This window comes from Haemaphysalis longicornis, unplaced genomic scaffold (assembly GCF_048455015.1).
Source record: "Haemaphysalis longicornis isolate Haplotype H1 unplaced genomic scaffold, Haemaphysalis longicornis Haplotype H1 scaffold_7, whole genome shotgun sequence".
Lineage (NCBI taxonomy): Eukaryota > Metazoa > Arthropoda > Arachnida > Ixodida > Ixodidae > Haemaphysalis > Haemaphysalis longicornis.
The window spans coordinates 42,487,919-42,510,377 of record NW_027526422.1 but is presented as its reverse complement, the minus strand read 5'-3'; the positions used below and the strand labels follow the sequence as shown (position 1 = coordinate 42,510,377).

The window sequence follows — 22,459 nt, the reverse complement described above, 5'->3', positions numbered from 1 at the left end:
CCTCCTTCTTTAACCTTTTAGGGTGAAACTATTTTCGCATAATACGTTTTTTTCCCGGCTCCCGGGAAAAACGTATCAATAATAAGATTTTACTATATTTACATCCACATTACTTCCAGTACCTAGGTGTTTTCTAAGGAACTTGTTTTTAGAAGCGCTTCTTCAAGCTAAACATACAGTAAACTCCCGTTAAGACGAACTTGAAGGGACCGTAAATATTTTTCCGTACTATGAGAAATTCGTCTTAAGCGGACGTTTCTTGCACTGTGTACGTGACAAGAGAGCAAAAGAACTATGAAATTCGTCTCAACCCAGTTCGTTTTAACGAGAGTACACTATTTAGGATCCCACGACCTACTTACATCCCTGCGCTGACAAAAGAATGCAAAGGGATTGTACATTCTTTTGGGTGTCAAAAGCTTTCGACTGCCTCGCTCACGGGCTCCTAATCTCTAAATTGCTACATAAAGCAATATTTTACTGTTCTACTCCCCCGTAACTTTATGGCGCTACAGCCTCTATACGCTGTTGTTAGTGTCGTCTGTTTACCCTTTATTAAGTCTAAAGTCACATGTCTGCGCTGCCTCCCGGAGCCTTCAGGGGCCAAGGGGTGGGGGCGTAGTAAAACCTATTTTGGTACGCTACTCTTTTGCGAACAACTGTACTATACGTACTGACAACTGCAGTTAAAGCTCGTTAGTTCGAACTTGAACGGACCATAAAATTTTTCGAATTAAGCGGAGTTCGAATTAGAGGATGGGCGCTAGAATGAATGGAAATCGCGCCATACTGCGCGGCCAGAAAACAAAGAAGCCACCTCTGGATTCGTTATCGCGAATTAGGCGCTACTACACGTTTGTGGCACATGATTTCATAAATAATAATGGCACTAGTAAATGATAACCGGTAAATAATAATGGCACTGGCGCCGGTGGCGCGGTGCCCTCTGTAGAAGCGAAATAAGCGGTTGCAGGAGCGGAGCGCGCGCCACGCTGTTCTTTTTCTGTTTCGTTGTTTTGCATCTCTGGTAAATTTAATTTGGTTTGGATTTGCAACACATGGTAACCACTGTGGGCCGGCTTCTTCTGCGAGGAACGATCGAAACCAGGAGATCATAGTTCGCATTAACCGTTCTGGGTACGGCGCGTTCGAATTATCGGGAGTTTCCCCCATTGAAATATGCAGGACTGTGCCGGGACAAGGGCGTGAGTTCGAATCAAGCGCAAGTTCAAATTAACCGAGTTCGAATTAACAAGCGTTGACTGTATTAGGTAGGAACTCTTAAATTTGCAATGTACTGTAACCTATTGTTGAGTATTGTAAAGTATTGTTATGCGATAAGCATGTCTGATATATTAGAAATGACGGATTCATTCCACACAGTTTAATGCGGTTGCTATCCTGACCAAAAAAGCAGTTGTGAAGGAACTGGAATCTTCGGAAATGAGGAGGGGAAGGGGCTCGAAGGAAGGAAAAAAAAAGACTCAAAGCTGCAAATGAGGAAGTAATTCTAGCAGGTAAATTACTGCATGCTGGAAACATTGTGGTGAAAAAGCTTCCAGGTTTATTTTTACATTGTTTATGAACTTTAATGGGGCTCTGAAGCAGTTCCAATAAGCGCTTTCATTCTTTCCTAAGCGTGTTGAAGCAATGTTAAAGCTATGGTTATGAACAGCACGGAGCGGCACTCCGTGATCTGCTCGTCGCGGCGGAACTATCCGCTTTCGTTTCTGCTTTGCTTTGTGGTTTTCTTTTTCTAAAGTCATTATCTAATGCGGTTATTGCTGCATCTGAAAGGAATCCGGCCAATAGCTCCTTCATTGCTTAAAGTTACAGCACTCAAAGAAGCCAAGACTCGGGAAAGAAAGAAAAATCTTTTAAGCAGGTTTCCTAGTTATCTGACGGGCATAAAGCAGTAATCTTTGATTGAGGTATCTTATTGCAATTACTGTATGTGTTTGTTGACTACCCTCTGAAAGCATTTAAGATTTACAAAAAAGTATGAAAAAGTGTTGCAGGGTCTCTTTAAAGGTACGGCAAGCGTGTAAAAACGGAAAACTTATTATTCTAATGCACAAAAACGGTGCTGTCAAAGAAGTTAAAAATTGGAGGCCGATTTGCTTACTTTCTGTTGTGTGCAAGTTATGAAGTAATACTTGACAAAAAACAAAAAAAAACTCACAAAGAGCGCGAGAAAATAAGGTATTTAAAGACAGAGACCCACGAGAAAATCCTTCAAAATAAAAGGGAAAGCTCATTTCAGTGTTATATATCTGTATATATATGACGCTGAAACCAGATAACCCTGTACTGACGTACTAAGGTCGGCTATCGACCGATTTAAAAAGACGTTCCCGGAAGCACGAAGGTTTACATACCAAAGAAATAACATTCTAGAATGTATTTTAGTGCATGCTAAAATAAGGCCTTCGAAACACAATCAGCCATAACCCCTTGTTTCCGTCCCCAATTCAAGACTTCCAGGCATCTGCAAACAGACTGCATTGTCAATAGCATAGTCAGCAAATATATTCACAAGATTATTCTAAGCTTTCCGTGCACTTCCTCTAACATTGTGCATATTTACGAATGCCCATTGTGTCACAAGCAGAATAGAGGAGAAACTAGTCAGCCTACGAGCTTACGTTTTAACTCTCACTGGGGCGATACACTTAACACAGGCTCCATTGCTGTCGCGCAGCATTTCAATTAACCAAGCCACAATTTTGAAAAGCTGAAGCTCTATATTTAAAATTAAGTCAAAATAAGTGAAATTGGGTTTCCTAGGGACTGAAAATACAGAGAATAATATTTAATTCAGTAATTCAACTCCTTGGGGCCCTCTGGTATTAATTCTTCTATAGGCAACTTAGCTATATTCCCAGCGAACACAGCAGTAGGCATTGACTCGCAAGTACCTTTCTCAGAACAATATGACCCTTGTACCAATGCTCCAAAAATTGATCCCCTCATTTATTTTTTTTTTCCTTTTTAGCGTCCTTCAGCTATTGCCACGGAATCCCCGCCCCACTTCTTTTTTTAACAACAGAGCGGTTGTACAAGGTGTAGGTTCGCCATTGGAGGAAAAAAACACCAAGACAATGAGGAGCGCTCGCGATCGCGTGCCTCACGGCGACCGCCGAGCGTCCTCGGCACGCGCAATGGCACTAACAAAAAAAAAAGTTCCGAAAACCGCGAGGAGCGAGAAAATGGCGAGCGCTCGCGAACGTGTGCCTCGCGGCGTCCGCCGAGTCCCCGGCTCAAGCAGTGGCTCTACCAAAAAAAAAAAAAAAGCAGAACTCCAGCGCTGTTGTCAAGCGCTACCGCACACGTAAAAAAAATCTCACCGATAATGCTACAGCTGAAAAGGCACCCTTATTGGGAGAGGTCACCGCAGCCGCCCAATTAACTGGAAGGCGTTATAGATATAATTGGAGACATGGCTACGAATGTGCCACTTGCAGATCCCGCCACCGCTGCCTCGAGTCGATGACGACGAACTGGAGTAAGTCTTCAATGCTGAGGATGACTCATCCACGACTCGCCGTGAAGAAGACGACGACCTCTTCGTTGCATATGACGACGATTACTAGCGGCGCAACTATTCAAATAAACAATGGTACTGAAACTTAACTATTTGTCCGGCAATGCTCACCTACTACAGCTTCGAGATTCAAGTCTTGCGCCTCAGTGCAGACTTCCTAGAACTTTTTTTTTCTTTTTTCACACTGCTTTGTATTTAACCCCCACATGCTCCTAACTTTTTCTTTTCATTTAAAGTTTCAGAAAAGCGCCTCTCCCGAAAAGTTGCTGTTTGGGAGAGAAGTTCAGTTGTATGTTTTTTAACCTAGTTATACCCCCCTTTTTTTTACCTGAGGCTTACAGAGACTTCCTGATAAGGAATTTCCGGTACCACCTGTTTGCTTTCGGCGTTGCCGAGATCCCTGCTCTAGGCTACATGGCACGGCAACAAGCACCTGCGCACCCCCTCCCTCCATTATTTCCCCTGAAAATGGACCAAACCTGACTTCCCTCTTACCAGTTGCGCAGCTGGTGAGAGAAACACTGGAGGAACCCATCCGCTGCCTACACACACGACTGCATCCTTCCGGAAAGGCGAGCAGAACAATGAGAGCAGAAAAATTTGGTTAAACCATTCTTAAGCACCACGGCGGACGTTCTAAGAGACGTATTTCTTGCAGCCTGCGTGCATGTAGACGCGGCATGAATCCTTTGCCTTCTTAAGTTTCAAAAAAGGCGAAAAGGAGATATTCCCTTACATTCGCTCGTTACGGTCACAAGGGGTGGCTGTCGCATTCAAGGACAGCAGCAGGCAGACTGCAATCACAGACTTCTTCAAGCATCAAATCGTTGACATCCTTAAGTGCTTCCCAATTGCAGTGCACTATTGTTATTCTTCACTTTAATAGGTTCCAACCTTCATTAATTATGACTGAAAAGGCTTCACCACGCGGTTCGAATTAACGACCCGTCACAGTATTACCAGCCTCATGTAAAAAGCCTCGCTCGTTCACCCTTGTCAAAGTTTGTTAAAATGGCCGGAGAGAGGCAAAGAGAACAGTCTGTGATGAAAGGGGCGATATCATTCAGTTGAGCATCTTAAGGCTCCAATGCGTGTACCTCGTTTTTGAACCCATTAGGGTCTCATAATTCGAGAGTCCTCATTAATACAGGTTTAGATCAGCGTCACTTGGGGCGATAATTTATGGGAAACTCACATGCGTACTTCTTTATTGAAGTTATCGGTCTTTTAGCTGCTTTTGTTTTCGTACTTGTACGTAGCATAGCTGCCTGAACAACCGAGTCTTCCCATGAAGTGGACGTACACACTTATCGTTGTGAGCGGAAGGCCGCCTCCGCGTTGTAGCTCTGGCACCTTTCACCGTGCCGTTGCCCTAAATGCGCAAGCGTGTATGTGAGTTTTTTTATTTTTTATTTTTTTTGCTTTTACTGTCGCCTCTTTGTTGATATTATTTTACTCTTCATGTCAACCACTCTTCGAAACGTAGGAAGTTTGCAGCAAATGTTCATACACGTGCGCGTTTCTTTTCTTTTGCCACCTACTTTTTCCATCATGTGAACTTTTAATAGTGGAACTTAGTGGAACTATGCACTCTTTTAAAGCGGTTGTGCCCGACACGTGGAAGTATTCCCTCCCCTCGTGGAAATATTTCGTGGAGAGGGAATATTCCACGTGGAAATTTTCCGAGGCCACATTGATGCTTACTATATTATAGGCGGACTCTACCGGCGCACTCTGCCTTTCCGGGGAACGAAAACGCTCACGAGGCAGCTCGAGGTATGAGCTTCCGAGACTACCCATAAACACCTTCGATCCTACGCTTTTCCGAACCCGGTTACGTACTGTAATTGTTACCCCGGGGATCTACGACAATAAGAGTAAATTATGTTCAGCAAGGACCGATCTTGAACACATTTTATGGGCTTGCCCCATTAAAGTCAACAGCACACTTCAAGCACTAGACATTACTTCCTCGGAACAGTGGGAGACGGTGCTGCTCAGTTCAGACGCAGACGTTCAACTCCAGGCCGTCGTCCTGATGGCCGAAGACGCCACCAGGGCGCAACTACTCCTGGCCGCCGTCTGAGGGGGAAGAATGACGGGGACTGTCACTTCGCTTCTTCCCTCACCCCTGCGTTAACTTTTGGCCCCCCACTTAAAAAATTGGCCGCGTATCTGCTCCTTTCGTTGCAAATGTCGACAAAACACGATAACCTTTGTCGACATTTGCCAAGTAAATGCCTCCCTTTGATTTCCCGCTCACCTCTCATGCTATTCCTTTTGCGTCACGCTCCTTCCAAGGTAAACACACTAAAGGTTTGCTCAAGTCAATTTATATTTACCGCGTTCCACTGCTACAGGCCAGGTAGGTGCCTCGATGCCAGCGCTGCCGTACGGCGGAGACGCGCGTGACTCGAGGCGCCCTACTACGACGTTTATAAACCGCGTTGCCTTCCACGAGCGTTCCAAACGGAAGGTGGAACCTACCTAGTGAAACCTTTCGTTGCTGTTGCCGTTTGATTTCATGCCGTTTGATTTCTTAATTGCCGCCAGGAGCGCGGGCAAGAGCAGGCGACGGTTTTCTGCAGTTAATGAGTATTTCGTTTGCTATCGAAAAAATCAAGCATCCATGAATTTTTTAACCAAGGAACACTGCAAATATCAGTTATGCGTTGATTTTCTGCCTCACATTTGCGTAATGTCTTCTTCTTGTTCAACAATGTTGACTAGTATGAACAGTAACACCGGACTTGGACGTTTAGATTTCGCTGTGAGTATACAAGACTATTGCGCAGACTTCGTTCCACTTTGGCCGCGTGGCTGAATCAAGACACAGACAGACAGACAAATAGACATACAGAAAGACCACAATTTCTGTGTTTAAGTAGCCCAAAAATGACTATCTTCTTTAATAATGCAAACCTCTCGGCAAATAGATAGCGTGAGGTATAGCGTGTTTACCTGTATTGTGTTCGTTTTCACGCCAGCCGAGTTCACTCGGGCGCGAGGAGCGTGAGCAGAAACCGCGGAAGCTTCTCTTTGTCCGCTACGCTTTTGTGTTCAACCGACAAGCGAGCCCGGATACAAGCGCACCCCAAAATAGTTAAGAGCGATGTTAGCTCTTGAAGGAGGATTACCTTTCGTTCATTTGGGAAACCATTGACTTTTTAACCACCGCGATTACCGCCATTGGAATTACCTCAGCTGACGGGAGCTGGAGGTCATTCGAGTGGGCTTGGCAGCCGCATTCCTGGCATGATGCTCAACCCTTTTCGCTTCGTGCTGCAGGCTGTCACCGTTCTGCTGGAAGCCTCTTCGTGGCCGCACTACTACGCTTCGCAGACGACGCATGCGCACAGACTCGTGGGCTTCGGCTGCATGTCATCTTCGCAAGGTGATAACTTCGCCCTGGATGGATCGTGTCTGCTGCACTTCAATGACTCAACATGGTTGCTATCGTCGGTGACGTCACCTCACGTGGGAGAATCGCCGGCTATAAGAGCGCCAGAGGAACAGGATTTCACCAGTGGGCTTGGCAGCAGCATTCCTGGCATGATGCTCAACCCTTTTCGCTTCGTGCTGCAGGCTGTCACCGTTCTGCTGGGAGCCTCTTCGTGGCCGCACTACTACGCTTCGCAGACGACGCATGCGCACAGACTCGTGGGCTTCGGCTGCATGTCATCTTCGCAGGGTGATAACTTCGCCCTGGATGGATCGTGTCTGCTGCACTTCAATGACTCAACATGGTTGCTATCGTCGGTGACGTCACCTCACGTGGGAGAATCGCCGGCTATAAGAGCGCCAGAGGAACAGGATTTCACCAGTGGGCTTGGCAGCAGCATTCCTGGCATGATGCTCAACCCTTTTCGCTTCGTGCTGCAGGTTGGTAATTATTCATGCGTTCAGTGTTTTCGTAGTGATGACCGATTTCTGGTGCTGCTGCCCTGCCCACTACGCTTAAGAGGTCTACTTTCTGCTGTTTGTTCTGTGCCGCTAGATCTGTTGAAATGCGGGGACGTAGAGGCAAACCCAGGTCCTACAGAGCAGATGTTGTCACAACTGTTGGACGGTCAGGCACAAATTACTGCCTCACTTGAATCCATAAAGAGCTCTCAACATGGAATCGAGGAAAAAAATTCTGCTTTAACTCAGCGCATAGAAGGGGTTGAAGCACAGTTATCTGCTTTAGCTACCCTGACAAGCAAAGTACAAAGCATCGAGATTGCTATGTCAAAACGAGATGAACAGATTTCTATGCTCGTATCAAAAGTTGACGATCTCGAAAACAGAGGCCGCAGAAATAACCTAATTATATTTGGAGTAGACGAACCTGCTAAGGAATCTAACGAGGAACTAATGAATGAAGTAACCAAATTTTTTCAGGAAAAGCTTGAGGTAACTACATACGGCATTGAAAGATGCCATAGGCTTGGCCGTAAGGTTGTAAATAAGTCGCGTCCAGTAATCATAAAATTTCTAGATTATCGGGAAAAGACTTCCGTATTAAAGAACGCGTTTAAGCTAAAGGGGACTACGATGTCTATCTCTGAGGACTTTTCAAGCAGGGTACGGGAGGTACGAAGAAATTTGTGGAAGAGCGCGGCTGAAGAAAAAGAAAGTGGCGCAAAGGTTAAGCTATTATACGACAAATTGAGCATTGATGACACCCTGTATGGTTGGAATGAAACCGAAAAATCGCGTTTTAAACTTCAGAAGAAGAAGGGAAACTGACGCCGTGATCCTGTGTCTGAACCGTTAAGAATCCTGAATGTAAATTGCCGAAGTGTGGGGAACAAAGCAACTGAATTAGAAACATTGCTTCTTACTCATGATCCAGATTTAATAACACTTACAGAAACATGGTTGAATAGTACAGTATTCGACAGTGAAATAATTCCACCTGGTTATAATGTGTTAAGGAAAGATCGCGGAAGTAAGGGAGGAGGCGTTGCAGTTGTATTTAAGAAAGGCCTAACGGTAATTAGAATGCCAGATATTCCTCAAGTGGAAGGCTTATTTTGCAAAATGTACCACAATAATATTCAGTATATTGTAGCTTCCATATACAGACCCCCGACCTCGTCCATTGAAGTCATCAATGAATTAAAAAAATATCTGTGCACTCATGCAAAGTCAGGAGCTCGGATCATTTTATCAGGAGATTTCAACCTACCAGATATAGATTGGGCCTCTCTTTCAACCACTAAGCATAACGATATCGTAGGAGAAGCAATGCTCGACGTTTCCTTTACTTTTGATTTGTTGCAAGTTGTTGACGATTTTACTAGAGTGCAGGGAAAGTCGAAGTCAGTACTTGATCTCTTTTTTGTTGGTGGGTGTATTAAGGCTTCGGCCAGCTGTGAAGTGGTTCCTGGTATTTCTGACCACAGTGCTGTACTGTTGACCCTGGCAAATGGCTCTGTGGAACGGAAACAAAAAACGTCATGTTTTCGAAATTTTTTGCGAGCTGACGATACATCAATTATAGATTTCCTCTCCTTCAACTTCGACTCGTTTTTAAACAGTACTGCTGATCTGCAAAGCCTTTGGGACTCATTTAAAGATTTGGTAAATGAATGTATTGATCGCTTCGTTCCATGTGTTGTTAAAAAGAAGAAAGAGAGGAACCCCTGGATTTCTCGGGACACGTTGCGTCTCAAAAGGAAGTTAAAACGATTAAAAAAGCGTCGTAGTCTTGGGAATATCACTGGTGTAAAGGAAGAGATTTTGGAGATTGCAACTAAGCTAAAACACCAAATCCATAGTGACAAAGAGCTGTATTATAGTGAATCATTACCGAACTTCATTAAAACGTGTCCTGAGAGATTTTGGCGGAGCATTAAGCCTACATCTACTGAATGTAATGTTTTTGTAGTTGGAGTTGATGTGCATGATGGCAAGATTATTTCGAATGCCTTTAATCAACAATTCAAATCGGTTTTCACCATTGACAACGATGTTCTTCCCATGTTTGATGCAGATTATCCACCTATACCTGACGTTGTTATCAGTGAGCAAGGCATTTTAAACATGCTACTTAAAATCAATGTTAAAAAGACACCCGGACCGGATACCATTCCAAATGCATTTTTAAAGCGATATGCCGAGTGGATCGCTAAATATCTGTATGTTTTATTTTCAAAATCGCTACATGAAGGGCGAGTACCAGATGATTGGAGGGCCGCCAGAGTCAAGCCTCTTTATAAGTCGGGTAAAAAAGAACTCATCTCGAATTATCGTCCTATTTCATTAACGTCAACTACCTGTAAACTTCTAGAACACATCATTCATACGCATATCTCTGAGTTCCTTAGTAAGCATAACATCCTAACAAAACACCAGCACGGATTCAGAAAAGGCTATTCAACCTCTACTCAACTTGTCGAGACAATACACGATTTCGCAACTTCAATTAACAATGGGACACAAACTGATGCCATCTTTATGGACTTTGCGAAAGCGTTTGACAAAGTCTCGCACAAGAAATTACTTTTTAAATTAGAGAAAACGCTTAGAAATCCGCGCGTAATAAAATGGATAGCAGACTACCTTTTAAACCGTAAACAATTTGTTGTTTTTAACGAATTCTGTTCAGAAGAGGCAACCGTTGACTCTGGCGTCCCACAGGGTACTGTTCTTGGACCACTTTTGTTTATAATTTTTATCAATGATATTGTGAATGAAGTTCCTGTAAAAATCAAGTTGTATGCTGATGACTGCGTTATATATTCTGAAATATCCAATGTAACTGATCAAAACATTCTAAATAGTGCCTTTCATAAAATTGTTAAGTGGTGTGATTTATGGCAGATGTCAATTAACTTCGAAAAAACAGTATTTATGCGAATAACCCACAGGAAAAAACCCTTACTATTTAATTATTCCACCGCAAGCTTCACCCTTTCTGAGGTAACTAACATTAAGTATCTCGGCCTTTGGATTACCAATGACCTTAACTGGACTAAACATATTGACTCCGTAATTGCAAATGCTAACCGAAAGCTATTTTTCCTTCGAAGAGCTTTAAAATATTCTAATTCCTCGGTGCGTACTCTAGCGTACAAGACCATCATTCGCCCAATCTTAGAATATGGGGTGATTGTTTGGGACCCCTTCACTAAAGCTAACATAACCAAATTGGAAAACGTGCAGAAAAAGGCAGTCCGCTTTATCTTTAATACCTTTGGACGCACCTCTATAACTGAACTCTTACATCGTGCCAATGAGCCTTCACCTACCGAAAGAAATCGTTTAATACGACTACAATTTCTTTACCAATTAATTAAAGGGCATTACAAGCTTGATGTTTCCAATATCCTTTCTTTTTCATCTGGGTACGCCACCCGCCAAAGGCATCAACTGTCACTAACCCCTTTCCGGTCCCGAAATAACTGCTTCAAATATTCGTTTTTCCCGCGTACCGTAACTCAGTGGAATGAACTAACTAATAACCAAGTCATGGAGCCGTCCTTATTGTTGTTTGCAGCACATTTGACCTGATTATTCACATCTTGATGTTCTATTTTTTTTTGTTTTGTTTTATGCATTCTAGAGTGCCAACGTTGTAAAAATTATGTCTGTAACCACCCTGCTAAAATCTCTGTAATGGGGATTGCAGTATGAATAAATAAATAAATAAATAAAAGTAATTATTACCTCTGTATTAACTCATCGAGGGTCCTGGTACAGTCACAGGCTTTGGAACCCTTGTCTGTAGTGCTTTTATTTATGTACTTTTCTTGCGCACTTAAATAAACTCCTTCTCCTCCTTCAAAGAGTGAAGAGGGCATTAGACGTTCTGTCTACCACGGTTACACTACTCAAAGCTACTGGGCGAAGTTTACATTCGTTCCGCGTCTGACCTTGGCGACCCGGTGGCTTGGGTGCGTCAATGGGTAGGCGACGAGGGTTTGTTACGCGCTCGTCATGTTTACAAAGCAAGGAAATTTTGGCGGCGCGGAGCACAATCATAAGCGTGCAGGGATGCGCCGCCCGAGATCTTACGGGTGGCGTTAGGTTTGCTCTTTTGGTTGGTTTTTATTTGTTATATTTTTCTTATGCAAAACACGTCTTAATTTCCGTATGAGACTGTGAGAGGTGGGTCACGTGACTACATCTACACACCTAAGTTTGTTTGTCACTGCGGCCAATCAGTGTCCTAGGGCAGGTGAATCAATAGGCCATCTTCACTTTGAAGTTATGACGTCCCTTTTGTGAACAGAATTTTGGTGGTAAAACCGAGGAGTTAGACGTTTTGAAGTTAGGGGAGCCCCGCTCGATGCCGGCTTTGCCCGATCTGTTTTACGCGAAAATGACCGTTGAGAGTTCTGAATACGTGGTGTAAATAAAGTGTGCGTATTGTACATCTTGCTTTTGCTTGGAGTACAACTTCGTCGGCTACGTGCCATCCGCCAACGAGCCAGCCAGTCATGGTTTCATTTTTTAAATCATCGCTTCAATCATCGGCATCCGACGCACCGGATAGGGTCACACACTTGCAATTTAACTCCCCGCCTCGAGCGCAATAAAGTTATGCACTCCCGCACCCACTCGACCGAGCAACTGATATACAATTAAACGAAGTTGACAAACAATCGCAATTTTTCGTTGCATGCAGGTTTCGAGTTAAGGCTCACGTGAATGAAGTCGAAACGAAACCAAAATGCTATACATCAGTGATGGTAAACCGTGATTGGCTGCATATTTAGCGCCAGTTGCTTTCTGAGTCACTACACAGCATTCCAAAGAGGCAAGGTCACTTACTCCCGTATTCAAAAACGTAACTTCAGTAAAACGTTTGCCGTTGACATTTTTCGGTGCCTTATCCCGTTTCAAAGACGAAGCTTGCGCTGAAAGGGCGCCTTTTCAAGAACTCGATTTTATTTGTCGCCTTCAAAATTGTTGAGAAGGAGCTAGCTAAGACACTGTAGTGGGCGGCGACGTCCTTCTTTCTCGCAGGCGGAGATGGAATTTAAAATTGCGAGCTTGTCTTGAAAAGACGAAACTTTCCGTTTTCGGGCCGCAGAACTCATCACCGCGAACAGACACCACAGATAATAGTGGAGTCGACGCACGACAAGACGCCTACAGGCAGGCCTAGCACCCAACCGACACCGCAATGAGACTGGAAACGCAACGTAATTTACGATGCCGGCGAAGTTTGCTAAATTAGTGTATTTCTCCGGCAGATGTTTCGGAAAAAGTGAAGAAAACAATGGATGATCAACGTAGCGGATTCGTTACATCAAGGTTACCCGCCGCAACACCTCCGTTACACAAAGGTCGCAAACACATGGGTTTCAATGGAGCTGGCAACGGGGAATCGAAAAACTTTGTTAAATCCAGGAATTCGTTACATGAAGGTTCGTCACATCCAGGTTTAACTGTAGTACATCGCATACTGCTGCTCGCTCTACTTCGCTAATAAGTGAGTTTCGGCAGGCGCACGACATACAACGGGTTTTTCGCTAGTAATACAAATAAAGAAGACACGCCAGACATTTAAAGGAACCCGTAAGTGAACCAGCCTTTGTGTAACTGTGCGAGACTTGAAGGGGTCCTGAAATACCTTCCGCCGATGCGTGGATGTACGTGTAACCAAATAAAGCAATGTATTAGCAATCTTATCCCGCAAGAATTTTGTTGAAGCGATGAGTATTAGCTGAGAAATCGTAAATCAAAAACCGCGCATTATCGTCGCTCCGCGTTTCCTCCTCCTTTCAACTTACTCTCCGCTTTTGACGGCGAGAGAGCCTTCCCTCCCATGATGCTGCGCTCCTCCGCGGTGACGTACTTCCGCTATTGTGCTGCTCACACAGCCGTCCGCTACGGGCAAGCTTTGTTGACACCATGAAGCCCGCACTCCGCTCAAGGCTGGAAAAGCGAACGAAAAATCTGGTCCCATGTGTGCGGCGGCCTGGCCTTGCCTTTTCGCGGTGTACGTTGCTGCAGAACTTTGCTATCGGCGGCACGCGACGCTTTATCGGCGGCGAACTCGCAGCCGCACGGGGAGGATCCTGCGCTGGCTCCCTTGGATGCACAGCGCACTGTTTATCCAAAAAACGCCGTATCAGATGTGGCCCCGCTGGTGCCGGGTCTTCTTTTGTGGCGGTGGTAATTCCTGCCGGCGGCATGTGAAAAAGACATTTTAAACCGATACATAACCCGTGCACAAAACGCCAGTTCAGCTTGGGGCGACGCGTGGTGGAGAGCGGCAACGTTGGCAAAACATGTTCCGCCGCGGCTCTGAGCTTTCTAGCGCTGGAGCGACCACCATTTCTTTGACAATATCAAACATCGGTTGCCCTGGCTACAAGGCACAAACCGCTCTGGAAGTCAGTTACGGTTGCGTGATCCCGGTTCAGCTTGGGGCCCCACCTCGCGGCATATGGGCACTGCAGGCATACTACTCACTCCCATTTGGAAGTGCGAGATGCGTTTGGCATTACAGGAGGCGATGGTGTGTGTGTTGTGGACGCCTTTGTTTCGCGATGAAATGCGACGTTGTGCTTCTGCGGGTGGATAGTGCTTCCCATGGCCTGGATTATCTTTCTCAAGCGGCGTACAACTCAACCTCGCATGGGGTATGTGCAGTGTGCGTGGCTAAAAGCCATCTCGGCTTGTGCGCCAGAGTTAAGTGACTTGCTGTTCGTCCCCGCAAACCGCGCGCGAGGTGAGTGCCGAATTTAGGGGCAGGAGGAGGCAACCCATCTTCTGTCAATCGCGGTTTGGACTTGCAACGCATGTTGTGACGTTGTGTTCGTTCGAAACGCATCTCTGGATTGTTTGGAAGTTGAATAAAATGTATGCGTCAAACCCGCGCATTCGGCTCAGGGCGTTCTCTGCGATTGCAAGAAAGAAGCGCCACGGGGCTTCAACGCTTTCGTTATGGAACGTACTCAAGTAAGATAATATCCATGTCGTGGTATGGCCCTGTTGCATTCAATACAAACGGTTAAGCGTTTGTTTACACTTGTTTCGTTTGTCGTACAATGTCCAAGCATTCCGGCACTCCCCTGGCAGATCAGCCGGCGAGCCGACGCTGAGCAGACGACTCATCTCTTTGCCGGAAGTGCGTGAAAAAGCCTCCCAATAGCAGGATGTCTAGCTCATGACGAACATCTTGGAATTGATGACGTAGACATGTGAAGATGGCGGCGTCCAAAAACACGAAGGGAAGGGTGGAAAAAAAGCGACAAACTTTGCAACAAAAGTATGAGCTTTCTGCTGCGCGTAAAAGAGTAATACTTGGCACAGATGATGTTGACGACCCAATCTAACGATTGCGCTAGTCAATTTAGTGTGCTCAAAACGCCTTTCAGGGCCCCTTTCAGTCTTCTGTGCGAGTCAAGGTAGCACGCTGGCCGCACACAGGTCACGCCTGCGGTTTCTAACCTCGGGACCTCCTCTTGCATACCTGCATTTTACAGCGCACTCCTTTGTGCTTCCAAAAAGAATCCCGGGCCATCTAACGTGAAACCTGGGGAGGGGCGAAGCACGCAGTGTATAAGTGTATTCTTGCCGCCTTGGCGCTTTTGCCAATGCAGATGAAACCGTTGGGTGGGGTAGAGGTATACAGCTTTGCTGTAAAAGTCCCTTGTCTTTGAAGCACGAGGCTCTCTATCGCGAGGCGTGAATGAGTGTAACAGTGTTTTTTTATTATTATTATTTTTAGTACTCGTTACTAAGAGTTCCAACGGGAGGCTTAAACGAGTGTCCCGTTTTTTTTGGTTTTTTTTTAAGCTCGCCTTACGTTCCACGGCGAGGCGTAAACGAGTTTCCCGATGTTTTAGTACCGTCACTGCATGAGACGAACGACGATTACGATAGCGACGACGACAACAGGAGACGCCAACATCCCTAGCTAAGGGGCCTCGCTCCTAAAATGAACTTTGAAGCCTTGAAGCTTTGAAACATACGCTCGTCTCTCTTGGCGAGCAACCAGTGTAGCGGATCTGCGTGAACGGTAGTTTTTCTCCTTATCCTTATTTTGGTTTCTATTCGAAGTTGAGGAAGGAGGAGCAGGCCTCCCGCGAGGCTCTGTCGCAAAGAGAATTAGATATTACAAGCCAATACCGTCGAGAACTACGCCGTGCGCTAGCATCTGGATGTTCATTGTGAGAAGAAGAACCGAGGCGGGAAGAGCAAGCGCAAGGCTGACAGAGCCAGGCCCGGTCAGCCTCCCGCTTGCTCCTCCCCCCTCACTTCTTCTTCTCGACTCGCAGTCGCTGCCGCAACTCTATATCATGCCTTGCACGGCCGACAACTTCGATGGTGAGCGCGCCGTAAAAAACACCGGGATATCTGTGCGCCGCGGAACTCGGCTCCTCGCGACGTGCTTGTGACCTTGGTCGCGAGGGGCGTAGACGGTGGCGCCTCACGTTGGCAGTAGAAAGAAAGAATTGGTGAGCGACGCAACCATGGAGGAAAGAACAGCGTCGGAGCCCGCGCGCCCGCACGTTGGCCGGCGGCGTCCGTTCGAAGTATTACAGCATGTATTACAGGGATGTCGCCGCCATTTTCACGCGCTGAGAGCAAGTACGACATTAACCGATTGTGTTATGTTCTAAAGGCTCTCTTGTTTCATACACCGCAGAGGAAAATGCCAACGCGCTGCACAACAACGTGACCGAAAAACGAACCGAACGCAGTGCGCATGGTGTGTATTTTGACAGCGGCGGCACAGATTCCAAAGGCAGGAGCGCTTACACCGATCTTAACGGTCACCACCCAAATCAAGGTGAAACTGAGCACGATAGACGCGAGATTCGAGGCCCTCGAAGGCCAAGTGCGGACGCTGTCGATCAAACACGGACAGCTAGCGAGCAATGTAGCAACCCTTATCGAAAACAGGAAGAAAAAAAATGGCACGCTTGTTTTTGCTGTGCGGCCCGCTTAGCATCTGCAGTTGTAGGAGGCGTGAACAGTGCAGTCCGGAATTTCTAGGTGAAATCAATGCTGGCTGCTCCTTACGACAAGGAATTCGCGAACCCACGGATCACGCAGAAAAAACACCGCCCACACGAACTTTCTTGCAAACACCCCGCCAGAAACCACGTTTCCCATCGGGAAATGTGCTGCCCGTGCGGCAGAGTGCAACCGCACTCATGGCGTCGGAGTCGCCACGCAGGTAGCGCCGTTTCATGGTCGAAAGCCCAGTGTATACACGGTTTCGCCAGCGCTCGCCGTTCTCTGGCAACATTGGGCGTTCACCGGAAACGTGCCCTAGAAAGCTTCCTGTTTACATTGTTTTACCGGTTTTACCGTGGTTTCAGCCTGCGTTGGTGGCGGCAGCGTTGTGTTTCGATGTTTTAAGCGGATAAAGTTATTCCGATGAAGCACTCGTGACTCGGACACTGCTGTGTTGTGCCGGGATGCAGTCTGCGTTCCGGAACAAATTTGCTATCGGAAGTCAGAACGTTCTGTTTGCCGAAAGATGAAGGCAGAAGGAGCGCCTGGCTTGCAGCGATGAAGCGGGAAAACTGGACTCCCATAAAGAGCGCGCAGATTTGTTCTGCCCACTTCATCAAAGGCAAGCAAAGCCCAACGTACGCGTATGCTTCAATTGCACAGAGGCGATGCTTAGACGTTAGTCTAAGGCCAAGGTCCCCAATTACAGCAAACACGTGGGACGCCGTCGTGTTCCCCCCATAACAGTAACCGCGGTGACGCTTTAGTTGGATAGCAAAGCTGGCTAACGCCGAAAATACATTGTAAAGGTGCTTCTTGTAGTCAGAGGCTTAATGATCAGTGATGTGTACCGTTCGAAGCAACACTCGGGACACCAAAGTAGCCGCACTCCGCATGAATTGCCGCACATAGCTGGCGTACGTCGCATTGCCCACGCTTTGTTGCTAGTTACAGTGGCGCCGTTACATTTGCTTTTTATGAGAGCGACGCGTGCAAGTGGGTTTTCATCGGTGCGAGCAACTGACTCGTAGTTTGTCGTGGTGCCGCCAATGGAAATCGTCGCACTGCAGCTAATTTACCTTTCGGTGTGAGCACGGACTACATGTAGGCGGGTTAACTTGAAAGTTAGATTCATGAATAGTGCACTCGTCAGTAAACCATAGTTGTCCTCGTAACTCAGCCGCACCTGACGTCATCACATAGTGAGTACGTTTTGTTATCTCAGTCACACTGAACACCTTAGATCGCGACCGATTCCGATCGGCGCCGATCTCTATCAAAACTGACAATTGTGACACAGGCGCAGTAAAAAGCGATTTATCTTGATTTTCTGTGCCAAACGTTTGAGTGTGTCAACTAGCCCGTTTTAGGCAGCTTAAAATACGTGTGAAAAAGCGTAGGTTCCGTTTATGTGAAGGGGCGTACCGTACACACCCCTTATGTGAAAAAGTGGTGTTCATTATTACGACTTCGTTAATAGTGTTGTCACAGTAGTAGTCATGTAGTCGCTAGACATCGCTGTAAACACATCTTAAGGAATGCACCAGAAATAATGAGGCAACAAACTCAAACACACCAGGCAAACACCGCCGCGACGGCCACGACCATTAGAAACCATTACCGGAAGTTGTGCACCGGAAGTCTTCTGGGGGGAACCGTTCGGCGCATTCATGTTTGTTTACAAACAGCGAAGGTGTCTATACACCGTTCAGCAGTGCAAGCAACAAGAGCTTGTATTTTGTGGATAGATGTATAGGTACTGACGGTATGCGAGTTGGAAAACAGCTTCTCATTCGAGTCAGGCTACATATACATAGAAAACAATTTATGTAGAGGTCTGCTCACACTTTTCACTAAATGTGCATGTCATTGTAAGTGAGGAAGCTGGTTTATCATGACGAGCACACGAGATACAGCTGCATGGGGTACATTAGCACCTACAGTGCCATTTTTGAAAGTAAGCATCCTATTAGAACTTATTTAAGCATATGTTGGAACACCACGAGTGATTGAAGAAGTCTTACCCAATCTGCATTCGTGAGTCGTGACCTATCACAAAATGCTGCCCTCCTTATGTTCACTAGGCACAAAAAGACACACGTAAAAAGACGGAGGTAAACACAAACAGGGTGCCATTCACAATTGAAATTTATTTTGAAAAGAAGAAACATATATACACACTCTTGGGGCATGTCACACATTGATGGACGTGTGATGGGACGTGTGATGCATGTCACACAATTGCATGCATCACACGTCCTTATCTAAATACGCTACGTCTTGCGGTGAGAGTGCTATGGACGGCTGGACGGCGCATTTGTTGCCTTGTTTTCTAGTTTTGCATTTTGAGTATTTCCCCGGTTGTTTGATCTTTATGTTTGACAAGCAAGTGGTAGCGCCAAACTTTGCGGTGAATTTACACCCATCAAAATGGGTTGGCGAGTGTAAGACGTTGCCTTTGTTCATGATGGCCTGTTCGTGTTCTTTTAGTCTTACATTGATGAATCTTCCCATTTGTTTTACATAGCTCACTGAACCGATAATTCAATTTCGTAAACCATCCATGGCCCATCTGATATGCTGGAACGGATTTTTTGTGCCACAGCCTTCGCTTCGTGTTGCGCCCATTGTTACAGCTTTCTTTTTGATGGCTGCGATATGCCTCCCAACTTCTTTGGTGTCTTAAACACCACTCTTACATATATCTTGGCGTCACATTCTTCAGCTCGTGTGAAAGTTTGTGTGTATTCGGAATCAACACATGTGCCTAATTTTTTTCTTTTTCCTGACGGAAGCTGGATGTTCCTGCTCCTGCTTTCGCCTATCTGGCCTTTTTTTTCGCGGTATCGCGTGAGTACGCATTTTGGATAACCATCACCCCTCAAACGCGCCATCAGTCCCAGCATATAAACGGGCTACAAGGGTCGTTTACGATATTGGATTGTCCGTCGAGCGAGCTGTGTAGGACAAATGGGAAGATGTGTACGTAAGACAAAAGGAACACGAGCGAGCCATCAATAACAGAGGTAGCCTCTCACACCTGGCCACCCATTGTGATGACTATAAATACACGGCAAAGTTTGGCGCTACCACTTGTTTGCACAAATCTAGAGATCAAAGAGCCAGAGAAATACTTGAAGCCCACGCGATCAGAACACGAGGCGACAAATGCATCATCCAGCCGTCCATTAGACTATCACAGCAAGAAGTAGCGCATTTAGATAAGAATATGTAGTGCAATTCGTAGCATCAATGTGTGACATGCGCCAGTGGCAGATTCAAGGGTGCAGAGGGAGGCGATCGCCCACCCAACCGCCCACCCCAAAGCCACTAGCTATTCCACCCCACCACCTTTCACTCCCATGGGAAGTGATCTTTCGGCACGTGTAATTGTTTAGACCGCGGTGTGGACCATTACCGTCCACGGTGAGCAAAGCACCCCTCATTTGTTGTAACTAACGCAACAACTTCGTGCTAACCACTTTCTCCCCACAGCCAATTTTCCCCTTTATATAGTTGAGTGCAGCCGCGAGGAGGGAACCTTTTTAAACTCGTCACATGGTTGTCTGCAATATGTTGATCAAAAAGCACCTCCTGAGCAATTGAGAAGGAATCACGGCATTTGGTTTGTTGCGCCCTCCTGCCCTCCCATCAGCATTATGAACACCCTCCCCCCTTCCAAGAAGCCCCCTGGATCCGCCCCTGACATGCGCCGAGAATGTGTACATATGTTTTTTTTTTTAAGTAAACCCAACTTGTAAGTGGTGGCCTGTTGGTGGTTACCTCAGTCTTTTCGTCTGTCTTTTTGTGCCAGTGAACATGATTTTAAACCCACTCACCCAGTTGTCTGTTTTGATGCATTCTAACACGCATTCTACGGTGCTCAATTGTACGCACCTGGTTACAAGCCCAACATGGTGTCTTTTCATGTGGCACATTGCAGCAGTCGAGGTTAATCCCCAGCTTGATCACTGAAACCGAAGAAAAAGACATGCATGGAGATGTGAAAGTACGCAAGTGTGCACTGTATAAGCTTTACAACAGGCATGCACCATCTCAGACGATACAGCATGACAGTCTTGTCAGCGTTCAGGCGGTGTAATATTCTAAAGTCAAGTTGAAGTGCTGTGGTTTTGAAGTCGAATTTGGGGCTAGTGCACAGAAGCTATAAATATAGGCAGTAAGATGTTTTGCAGAGTGCTATGAATTTATAGATACCATGAGATGTTCTTTAACATGGGCTAGAAGATGCGGTTTTGTACACTAATGATTGAGCTAGCACAAGTGGTAAGTACTAGAAAAAACTGTAATAACATGCTGGCAATAACTAGCAATGGACACCCTACTAACCCTTTCACTGCCACTCCCAAGATAATTCGGGCAAACACACATACACCTAAGTGTACCTGCGTTGCCTCTTTACCTAACTCCTTGCCACTTCTAGACAACTCGTTTAAAAAATATTCTGTTCATGCCGTGCCATCCATCGATATGTCACAGAAATGCATAAACCGACTCAGGTAAATTTTAGACAACAAATGCATGGCATGTTTCTTCACCCGGGTTACTTTGTCTTATCTCAGTCGCATGGCCGCGCTGGCCATGGCGAGTCAGATACGACCAAAACACCGATTGGAGCCTAGCTATCTGTGTGTTAGCTGCCAGATGCCGCTTAGTGTGGTGCATTGTTTTACACAATATTACACTAAGCAGTTTTCCAAACATCCTGACATCCTAATTAACATGTAATTATTCTGTAACTAGTTAGGTGTAACCTTGAATAAATTGTTTACATATTTTGCAAACTATGATACTGCATTACTACTGTAAAAGTTCTCATAATTGACCAGCCAAACCGGCAAACCGCAAATACACTCGACTCACCTCTGAAGAACAACCGCTGCACAAGAGGGCTCAAGATTGGCCACACTTCCATCTCCTAGGGACGTGCACCATTGACGTCGATCTCGTGCAAACCTGCAGCCTCGTCGCGTAGGTCCTCTGTCCAACGCGTCATCGTTACGCCGCTCGGCTCTTCTGAAGCTGAAACGAAGGCTGGGGCACCCGTGGAAGCGAAAACGAAGAGTGCCACGGATGTTTTGTGACATTGCTGACGTGGACAAATACAAGGAAACGTTGGCATTGCGGATCATTTCTACAACTCTTCTCGTGGTCGGGAGTAAAAGATATGGCAAAACACGACCGCCGTTTTTTTAGTGGGGCTGCTCAACAGAATGACGACGAAGCTGCCGACAACGGTTAACGTGCCTCAAGATGTCGACGAAAAACTAATCGACCTCGTTTTGTCCCCGTGTGGCTCGACTCGAAAGAAGCAGCAGCAGAAGCAGCAGACCATCAAGCAAAACAGCAGCGGCGGAACTCCCTCGGCAAGCAAAGTGATTCGCGTGCTTTCCTTTGAAAAGTACACAATGCGCACATCAAGAGCGGTGCATCAGCGCGAGCCGCGACGAGGAGCGTGAGCTTCAACTCAGGCGTTTCGACGAACCGCAGGATTCGCATGGCTACATAATCGTTCCAAAACAGCTTACAAAAGCCTACAACGCTTGAACATGACCGAGACGCAGCTCCAGCACAAATGGTCTGGATTGACAGCAAGGTTGACCTCGCTACACGATTTGTGCCCGTAAAATTTTGTCGCAGACGCATATTGCGGCGGCGGGAGGATGTCAAATCTCCTCCGTCGGGTATGTGCTGTTGAATCCCCATTATCATGATCGGGTACATAATCAGGTCATTAAAGCAGAGACCCCGTTCCGGTCAGCCATGACACCGAATTCTGCTGCCTGTCTCCTCTTGCCGTAACAGGGTGAATTCGCTACTTCGGTCATTTAATGCTTCAGCGCTTCGCCAAATTCACCGATATGCGCAAAGAAAAAATCCCGAGTCATCTCCCCTCACGTAAAACCTGGGGAGGGGCGAAGCATGCAGTGTGTAATGGTATTCAAAGATTGAAACTCTCTCACTTGCCCAGTGCCGGATTAGGAA

General features: G+C 46.1%; 1 protein-coding gene across 1 annotated transcript in view; it reads right to left on the bottom strand.

Moving 5' to 3' along the window:
• Window positions 1-20,461, bottom strand: part of LOC144145360 (monocarboxylate transporter 3-like) — a 35,406-nt gene extending 14,945 nt beyond the window's left edge. Inside the window, exon 1 of the mRNA XM_077676930.1 lies at window positions 20,351-20,461. Within this exon, the coding sequence (XP_077533056.1) occupies window positions 20,351-20,446 (96 nt within the window). The 5' untranslated portion in view covers window positions 20,447-20,461. The remainder of the gene's footprint in view (window positions 1-20,350) is intronic.
• Between the last annotated feature and the right edge of the window lie 1,998 nt (window positions 20,462-22,459).